Consider the following 9,753-nt stretch of genomic DNA (forward strand, 5'->3'; position numbering starts at 1 on the left):
AGGCTCAAGCTGTGGCATTTCATTTGAATTTTCCATTCTTCTCATGTCCTTCTCACCCAGGCTTCCCAGGAAAAGCTGGAAATGGGGCTCTTGTGGCCACCAAGCAGCTTGGTGGCCTGTGAGGATATTTTCTGTCTGCTCAAGGGTGGAAGGAAGAGTGGTAGGGAGGAAGGTCCATAGGGCTGGGGTAGCTTTGTAACCCAACAGGGAGGGCAAGGAGTTAATGCTTAAGAATGGAGAATGTGGAGCATCAGGTTGGCATTTCCCAAGAAAATGCAAGAAAAAAGCTTGTCTGGCACTGCTCAGTGAGAGATTTCCCTGCTGGGGGTGGGAGCAGATAGATGGAATTAAGTAATAGTGACCCAGAGCAAGGGGGGAGAGAGAGAAAGCAAGTGAGAAGGTGATGGGAGAGGAGCTTGGTATGGGGAAGGAGGACAAGGACATTTCCAGGTGTGTCCCCAGAATGAGGAGAGGCTGGTTCAGGGCTACTTTTTAGAGGTTTTATTACAAAGAAAGGTCAGAGAAGCATTGTTGAACCGACTGTGCCAGGCCCTGCCAAAGCAGGGCCCTCAAACCAAAGAGAAAATAAAACCCCAAAGAAGAGAACAAAAAGAAAGGACCCCAAAAAAAATGCACCTTCTGAGGAGCTGCTCTCTAATTATTCATAAATAGACAAAAATCCTGGTCAGCAATTTTTTTAAATAGATGGACATATGGCAGGGAAAAAATAATAATAATATAATAATGCCATACAACATGGATATAAATTGTCCATTTCTTGCTGTACAAATAATAGAAACAAGTTTGGCAGGCTCTTCTTTTTGTTGGTTTGTTGGTTTTTTTTCTTTTTATACACATCTCCCTTCTATGTGGAACTAAAAAAAAAATGTGCTACCATTAATAGAAAATGCTTTGACTAGAAAGTAAACTACTCTTGTTGTTTGTCACCAAAAAAAAGAGAGAAGAATCTTAAAAGATGCCTTTAGCACAGCTCTAAAACACTTAGTAAACTACTTACAACTATCCAACAAATTATATTTTCGTGGTCTTTTTTCACCTTTTTCCCTCTCATATTTTGCCTTCTGCTCTCCCACCTACCTAGCAATAGTTTGTAGGGGTTTTTTTTTGTTTTATTTTTGATTATTTTTTTTTGCCAGACATCCAAGGCCTTTGCATGTACAATATTCACACAAACTTCACATTTTTCTTGCACAAGGTTTAGTGCTGTTAGCAAGTCAAGAGAGGGTGCACCCTCCTACTGAGCTGGCCTAATGCTGTTAGGACACCAAGATCTGGGCCTATGTTGCATCTAAAAGCAGTTCTCTAGGAAAATACTATGCTAAGCTGATGGCAAGCAGGAAAAAGAAAAAAAAAGATGGTGTCCTTGGGTTGTTTCCATTTTTTTTTTGTTGGTTTTGTTGGTTTATTTTGTATTTTTATCGATTTATTTTTTTTTTTCATGGTTTTTGTTCTTGGTGGTTGAGGAGTTGGGTTGATTTGTTTTTTCTTGAAGTGTGGGGTGGGTTGTGGGGAGGGGTTTCTGCAGGAAAGGAAGAGTGGAGGGTTGCAAAAATAAGACATGACAGCTGGTCCTAGAGCCTGGAGGTGAAGCCAGCGACGAGGTGCGAGCGGCAGCTCTCGGGGCCCTGACGACTCGCTCGGTGCCTCCCGGGGGGTCTGCAGGGATAGACCCTCTCAAGTGTCCTTGGTCTGAGCCTCCTCCCAAAGAGATGCTGAGTTTTAGGTGAGGTAGAGTGCCTTGTCCCTCGGCAGCATGCTGGAAGAGAAAGGGGAGGAGAAGGTGAGATGGGTGAGGGAAGGGTTGGGGTGTCCCCTGCCCGGGTTTCTGTGCTGCTGCTCTGCCCTGCTCTGCACCGAGGGGTGGCTGTGGGGAGAGGGGCCAAGCTGAGGGGTAAGAGCCTGCTGGGAGTTTGGTTCTTCCTGAGCTTTCACAGGGCTAAGGCATCAATTCCTTCCTGTGCCTTAATTTTTTTTGTTGGCTCTTGCTGGGCTGCAGGGGGGTGGTCAAATCTGGATCAGGTGGGATGGTGGGACCTGCTCCATCTGGAGAGGGACCTGAGGAGGCCACAAGATGCTGGGAGGGCTGGAGCAGCTCTGGGACAGGCTGGGAGAGCTGGGGTGTTCAGCCTGGAGAAGAGAAGGCTCCAGGGAGACCTTAGAGCACCTTCCAGTGCCTGAAGGGGCTCCAGGAAAGCTGGGGAGGGACTTGGGACAAGGGCAGGGAGGGAGAGGACAAAGGGGATGGATTAAAACTGGAAGAGGGGAGATTTAGGTTAGACATGAGGAAGAAATTCTTCAACCCCTTCTGTGGGCTGGCTGGCTTCTCTTGCCAGCAGGATTGTCCTGTGCTGGACTTCAGGTCACAGCAGAGAGAGGAGGGACCAAGGTCTTATCAGACCAGGGTTTTATCATCTGCAGAGACCTGATGGAAACATTATTGGCTCCATAAAGACATCTTGGCCTTCAAAGGTGGTGAAGAACACCAGGAAGCTTTGGGAGATGGCAGGGTGGGTGTGCTTCTGAGTGGAATAACAGGGAAATAGCAGAGAACCTGGTAATGCTGCTGCTGATGGAGTTGTCTTCTGATCGAGAGCAGAGGAGTCTGCACTTGGTTAATCTCCACATTTTATAATCTGCATTTAAAATGCAGAGTCTTCCCTCCTGCACTCAGCAAAGATTTAATGCCACTGAGCAGCAGTGAGCTATCCCAGCACTAAAACTTCATTAATTTTACAAAATATGGTACAGAAGAGTTCCCAGTTCATTACGAAGTATTACCATAAATAATTGAATCTGAACTAAGTGCACTGGTGAGGGTTTCTCCTTGCTTTTGTACAGGGTTTGCTCATTTAGTTTCTGATTTGGAAGATTCTCACATTTGGAGACTTCATTGCTAGAAGGAATTACTGAGGTTGTGAGAGTCTGGGTGAAGTGGCTGTAGATGTTTCAGTGTGTCTGGACAAGGCACAGCTGAGAGTGCCCTGTCCTTTAGTGGGAATTATTGAGTGTTTTGGGCTGGAAGGGACCATCTAGTTCCATGATGCATGTCCCTGCATGGGCAGGGACACCTCCCACCAGCCCAGGTTGCTCCAAGCCCCATCCAACCTGCCCTTCAACACTGCCAGGGATGGGGCAGCCACAGCTTCCCTGGGCAACCTGGGCCAGGCTCTCACCACCCTCACACCAAAGAATTTCCTCCTCATGTCTCACCTCAATCTCCCCTCTTCCAGTTTTAATCCATTCCCCCTTGTCCTCTCCCTCCCTGCCCTTGTCCCAAGTCCCTCCCCAGCTTTCCTGGAGCCCCTTCAGGCACTGGAAGCTGCTCTAAGGTCTCCCTGGAGCCTTCTCTTCTCCAGGCTGAACACCCCAGCTCTCCCAGCCTGGCTCCAGAGCAGAGCTGCTCCAGCCCTTGGATCATATCTGTGGCCTCCTCTAGAAGAGAGAAGAAAGGTTGCTAAATGATGGTCTCCACCAAGAACCCAATCTGTGCCTTGCAAATGAGAAGAAGGACATAGAAAGAGAAATCCAGTTCAGTGATAGAATCAAAATACCTAAATGAGGAACTAATATAAACCAAACCCAGAAGGCAGCTTTGGAATGGACAGAATTGCCACCAGAAGGCAGGGTAAAAAAAAACAACAATGGGTGGGATGCCTGATGGAATTAAGGAAGATGGTTGTGAACCAAGGTGCCCTCATGATATGGGTGAGCTTGGAGAAAATCCCTGCAAAAGCCAGGAAAAGAGCAAGTGCAAGGCCAAGGTGAGGGGGACAAGGGGCTGTTGAAGTTGTTTTGTGGGATGATGGCAGAAAAGGAAGAAAATTGTGTGATGCAGTTGCTTGTAGGAAGTGCGAGTCACACACTAAGGAGGGACTGAGGAACACTGCCCATCTCCTCACTGCCAATCCAGGACAGCTTGGGCTTCAGCCCAGGAAGAGCTGGGAAAACTGGCTGGAAGTCAGTGAGCACAAAATCATGAAGAACAGGGAGTGCATGAGCTAAGAAACATTGAAAACACTCTCATTTATGAATTAAGGAGCATCTGCTCATAGGATCCTAGAACCAGAGGGGCATAAGGGAAGATGTGTCATTCCATGGCATTTTAACTAGCACTGATGGGCTGAGGGGAAAAAAAAGCTACAGCAGTTTCCTTATTAGATGGAGATGGGCAGAAAGACAACCTTGTTGGTCTGTCAGGTGTTGTCTGGGTGACAAATACAAAGGAACATGTGGGATCTGGAGGTTTTACCCCAGCTAACCCAGTGCCAGCAAGTGTTGGAGGCTAAAGAAAGATCAAGTTCAGGCATGAAACAAAACCCCTGACCTGGAGAGCAGGACAGGGCTGCCTGTGTGCTGGGGAGGTTGGTACAATCCCTGCTTCCAGGAACCTGGGTGTCTGCAGCTGAGCCACATCACAACACAAAATCACCCTTTTCCTTCCCAGCCAGTTGCTGAGTTGGCTCCTCTGAGAGCTGCTTTAATTGCAATTAAGCTGAATGCAGTTTTGAGGGTGAAATGGGCAATTACACAAGTTCCCAATTATACCTAAAACTGCACTGATGACTCAAACCAGCTCAGGGAGCTGGGCTGCCAGCAGCTTCTGTCTCTAGTCATGGGAGATGGGCTCCTTCCTTGACAGTGACAAGGACATTTTTTGGAGCACTGAGCAGTCTCTGCAGTGCTCATCTCTATCTGTCTGCTTCCATGGCTATAATCTACTCTAATAATTATCTGGAAGTCTCTGCATAATCTGTCTGGGTTTAGAATGAATTATTTTTTTTCCAGGAAGCTGCAATAAAGCCATGAAATCTGATATTTCTGCTGTGACAAAGGCATGAAATGCATGAGCTTTGATCATGAATTGCATGGGTCCCCTGCTTACAACACAGTGCTCCAGCCAGGTGTCACAGACCTTGTTTTAGCAACACAAAACCCAACCCTGACAACTACAGGAGCATTTCACCCCTTTCTAGAGTGCCCTGAGTTTTCTGCTTGGGGACCAGGCACTGGGATTCACAGAGGGAGTCAAGTCTTTTCCCTTTTGATCCCTCAAGCAGAGATCTTTATTCCTAAGGGGGCCAATTTCTGTGGGAGCTGCCTCTGCTCAGCACCTCTGGAAAATGGGATCCATGTCCCATAACCCTCCAAGCAGCTTAAGAATTTTGCCCACAGTGTCTGAAATGGCTTCTATCATCAAGTCCCAAACAGGCTCCTTTCTTGGGGCTTGAGGAAGGACCTCAGGAAGGTGGTTGGCAGAGCCCAGCTCAATCCTCCCTCAGGCAGGCAGTGGTATTTGAATGGCTCAGTAAGTTCTTTGTTTCCCTGAGAGAAATCAAAGTCTGTACAGCCTGTGCCCAGCCCAGCCATGGTGAGTGCACTCCTGGCACAGACAGGTGCTGTGCTCTGAAGAGCCTGAGAACTCACTGGTATCTCCAGTGAAAGCCTGATGTTCCAGGACTTCAAGCAAATCCAAGGATCCTCAGAAGTCACTGAGCCTCCTTCCCTACCTGCAACCACGTACCTGCTTTACAGAGCACAACAAGCATCTCCAACCTGGCCCTGCCGAGCCAGGAGCCCTGGGTCAGGCAGAGCTTTGGAATGGTTTCCCCACCCTTGCTGTTCCCCAGCTTGGACACTATCCTGATAGTTGTATTTACTAGGGAATCTGAGCAGACCCACAGGCTGAGACGTCCATGCCAGAGCTTGTAGGGTCTAAGGACAGTGTCCCTGTCCTTGGCACTGCTGAGGGTACACCTCAAAGCCTGGGGTCAGTTCTGGGCACCTCACTACAAGAAAGATGTTGAGGGGCTGGAGTGTGTGAAGAGAAGGGCAGCTGAGCTGGGAAAGGGTCTGGAGCACAATTCCTAGGAGATGCAGCTGCAGAACCTGGGAGTGTCCAGCCTGGAGAAAAGGAGGCAGAGGGGAGACCCTCTTGCTCTCTGCAGCTGCCTGAGAGGAGGTTGGAGTGAGGGGGGGTCGGTCTCTTCCCCCAAAGGACAAGAGCAAATGGCCTCAAGTGTGGTCAGCAGATGGAGAGAGGTGATTCTACCCCTCTGCTCTGCCCCGGTGAGACCTCACCTGGAGCTCTGATCCAGCTCTGGTGCCCCCAGCACAAGAAAGATGTGGAGCTGTTGGAATGTGTCCAGAGAAGGGACAGGAAAATAATCCAAGGGCTGGATCAGCTCTGGGATGAGGACAGGCTGAGGGAGCTGGGGTTGTTCAGTCTGGAGAAGAGAAGGCTCCAGGGAGACCTTAGAGCACCTTCCAGTGCCTGAAGGGGCTCCAGGAAAGCTGGGGAGGGACTTTTTACAGGGCTTGCAGTGAGAGGACAAGGGGGAATGGTTTTAAGCTGAAAGAAGAGAGATTTAGGTTAGAGATCAGGTGTAAATTCTTCCCTGTGAGGGTGGTGAGAGCCTGGCCCAGGTGGCCCAGGGAAGCTGTGGCTGCCCCATCCCTGGGGGTGTTGAAGGGCAGGTTGGATGGGGCTTGGAGCAGCCTGGGCTGGTGGGAGGTGTCCCTGCCCATGCAGGGGGGTGGGACTGGATGATCTTGAAGGTCCCTTCCAACTCAAAAAATTCAGTGATTCTGTGGTGCAGGGGACAGGAGCTTTGTACCCTGTTGTGGTTAAACCCCAGGACTGACAAGGGACCCACTGCTGGAGACAACTAGAGAGGTTGTGGCCTCAGGGAGAAGGGCAATCCCTTCAGGAATGGAAGGACATAGTTTATGGACATGGCAACCCTCAAACCTCCAGAGCCTGGGACACTGTCCTTCCCTACCCAGCTCTAAAAGGAAACATGTGCAACTCATCACTGCTAAATGGCATGGAAACATAAAAAAAGGAAACCTCTTCATGCCCAATGAAGAATTTATCTGTGATTTTCAAGCTGCCTGCTTCCCTAGCACCCCATGGGGGAGCATATAGAGAAGAGGAAACCTTGAACTTCATTGACATTGATGATCCTGCCAACTGGCTGTCCATTTTAGGGCAGATTCTGAGCCATTGTACACTGTCAGTGTTCTGGTAAGAGAAAGGGCATTAGCAATGTTTGTTTACTGGCCTGCAGTGGTTAATCCCACACTCTCTGCTGGGATAGTCATTGTCCCACTCAGTGCTTCCTGGAGGGTTTGAAGCTCCAGGTGAACGGGGTCCAACGTTGTTTTGAAACTCAGAGGAGATATGTGAGAAGTCCTGCAGGGTGGAGAGGAGAGGAAGAGTCACTGGAGTGTGTGCAGCAGGAGAAACAACAGAGCTCATCATTTTGCATCAAACATTGCCAACTTCCCACGTTTTACCCCCAAACCGTGGCAGAGTCGAATGCGGGGGGAGCCCTGGGGGTTCCCAAAGTGCTGCCCCCAACAACAGCAACTACCCCCATGGAAGTGATGATGAGGATCCCTTTTCTGCTCATTTCTGGACTGTCACCAAATTCCAGAAGCCACTTTTCCTGATGCCCAATCACAGGGCTGGAGAAGTAACTCGGGAGCAGGTTGGAAATGACCACCTGGTTGAAGATCTGCCCTTCTCACACGTGTTAGTTTTGATTATGATGGTCAGGAATAACTGGGCTTCCACATCCCTCTTCCCCTTGGTTGTGTTTTTTTTTCTTCCACTGCAAGTGGATGGTTCCTAAATGAACCATCTCTGTTTTCTCAGCCCCAAACAGAACAGGTCACATTATGGGAAAGAAAACGTTGCTGATGGCTGAGGTACTGGCTGGATTTTGTGATATCAAACACAAAATGCTGCAGCCACCTGAAGCATCATCAAGTAAAGGCAGCAGCTGGGAATGCAGAGCATGTGAATAGTCTGTCCAGATCATATTCCAGATGGAAAAACTCCAGAAAACACTCATCTCCTCCTTTATATATGGACAAGTTCTCTGTGAGGTATAGGGAATGTTTTTTTGGTGGTGTTGGGTTTTTTTGCTATAGCCATTTTTTTCCTCCAGATGATACATTTTCTTAAGAGCAGGTTTAAAGAGGAAAAAGTGGCTCCACGGGCTGGGGCTGAGGGTGGTTGGACACCTTTGTACTCTGCTGCTGGGGGTGAGCGTGAGCACAGATGCAAGCACCTCGAGACAACCCCCCAGAGGGACCGACTCCTGTTGCCAGGCAGTTTAAAAAACCCAACAAACTGATTTTATGTTTGGTTTGTGATGTTGCCTGTGTGATGTAAACCAAGTGGTCCTGCTCTGTCAGGGGGGTTGGACTAGATGATCTTTGGAGGTCCCTTCCAACCCCTCAGATCCTGTGATTCCCTCTATCCTTCTCCTCCTCCTCCTGGTAACTCCCCCCCCCGAGTGGGTGTCTTTTGTTAACCCAATCCTCTCAGCAACATCACGAGGGGTTTCTCACTGATTAGCCAACCCACCACTTCAGACGACCAGACAAGGCTGGGGAACAAGGTGCACAAGGTGATTTTCCCAGGGACACCCCCAATTTCCACATCTTCCCCCACTGAAAGAGCCTTCCTTGCTCCCTTGCACAAAAGACTCCCCAGAGCTCCCTGAGGAGCTGGGATGAGGTGGAGTCTCTTTTCCCAAGCAACAGGACTAATGGAAACAACCTCCAGTTGTGCCAGGGGAGGTTTAAATTGGATATTGGCAACAATTTCTTCCCCCCCAAAAAAGGGTTGTCAGGCCCTGGCTCAACCTGCCCAGGGCAGGGGTGGATTCCTCACCCCTGGAGGGGTTTCAAAGCCTTGTAGATGTGGTGCTGAGGGACTTGGGTTAGTAGGGACTGGGCAGGGCTTGGTTAATGGTCGGACTTGTTGATCTTAAAGGTCTTTTTTTCCAACCAAAACAACCCTATGATTTTAAATCCACCCCAGCACTCTTAAACCTGTCACCTCCCCCCAGCCTATGAGATCTGCAGGCTGATGGAGCTGGAGGTCACCCCTGGGAACAACATTGCCCCCCCACCAACCCCAACCCACCCAGACACCAGCAGACCCACCAGGACACGGGGGACCAGGTGTGGGGACACCTACCTGCTGGCCAGGTGGGGAGGCGTTCATGGGGGGCTGTACCTGTAGTGCCATGGGGGGGGACAGGAGGGGCTGCTGGGGGACCTGGGTCATGCTGAGGGGCTGGCTGAGCAGGGAGCTCTGCGGGTGGTGCAAGGAGAGCTGCTGGTGGAGAGGGGGGCTGATCTGGAAGGAGGGTGGGGGAGAGGCACTGATGCTGGGCAGGATGGGCTTGGAGCTGAGGGGCCTGGAGAGGCTGGGGTGGGGGTGGCCACGGTAGTTCTGCAGGTCTGATGGGGAGAGGAAGGAGCCCAGGCCGGGGTAGGGTGAGGAAGCTTGTGGTGGCATCGGGTACATGGGCTGCTTGGGGGGGATTAGTTTGGAAGGTGGGTTGTTCTGGGCACTTTTTGTTTCCCCTTGGTCAGCAGAGCTCTGTGGGAAAAACAGAAGAGAGGGTGATGAGGTGAGGAAGGAAGGGGCAAACTTCATTGTGTGTCCTTTCCTTCCTTCCTTCCTTCCTTCCTTCCTTCCTTCCTTCCTTCCTTCCTTCCTTCCTTCCTTCCTTCCTTCCTTCCTTCCTTCCTTCCTTCCTTCCTTCCTTCCTTCCTTCCTTCCTTCCTTCCTTCCTTCCTTCCTTCCTTCCTTCCTTCCTTCCTTCCTTCCTGCCTTCCTTCCTGCCTTCCTTCCTGCCTTCCTTCCTGCCTTCCTTCCTGCCTTCCTTCCTGCCTTCCTTCCTGCCTTCCTTCCTGCCTTCCTTCCTGCCT

At 50.0% G+C, this 9,753-nt stretch overlaps 1 protein-coding gene across 1 annotated transcript in view; it reads right to left on the bottom strand.

Annotated features, from left to right (window-relative positions):
* Positions 1-1,740: 1,740 nt before the first annotated feature.
* The window catches only part of TOX2 (TOX high mobility group box family member 2), a 90,375-nt gene continuing 82,362 nt past the window's right edge, over positions 1,741-9,753 (bottom strand). Inside the window, exons 7-9 of the mRNA XM_009998387.1 lie at positions 9,014-9,421; positions 7,083-7,213; positions 1,741-1,777 (exon numbers count right to left, since the gene is read on the bottom strand). Coding sequence (XP_009996689.1) covers positions 1,741-1,777; positions 7,083-7,213; positions 9,014-9,421 — 576 coding nt within the window. The remainder of the gene's footprint in view (positions 1,778-7,082; positions 7,214-9,013; positions 9,422-9,753) is intronic.

This window comes from Chaetura pelagica, unplaced genomic scaffold (assembly GCF_000747805.2).
Source record: "Chaetura pelagica isolate M959 unplaced genomic scaffold, ChaPel_1.0 scaffold415, whole genome shotgun sequence".
In the NCBI taxonomy this organism is placed as follows: domain Eukaryota; kingdom Metazoa; phylum Chordata; class Aves; order Apodiformes; family Apodidae; genus Chaetura; species Chaetura pelagica.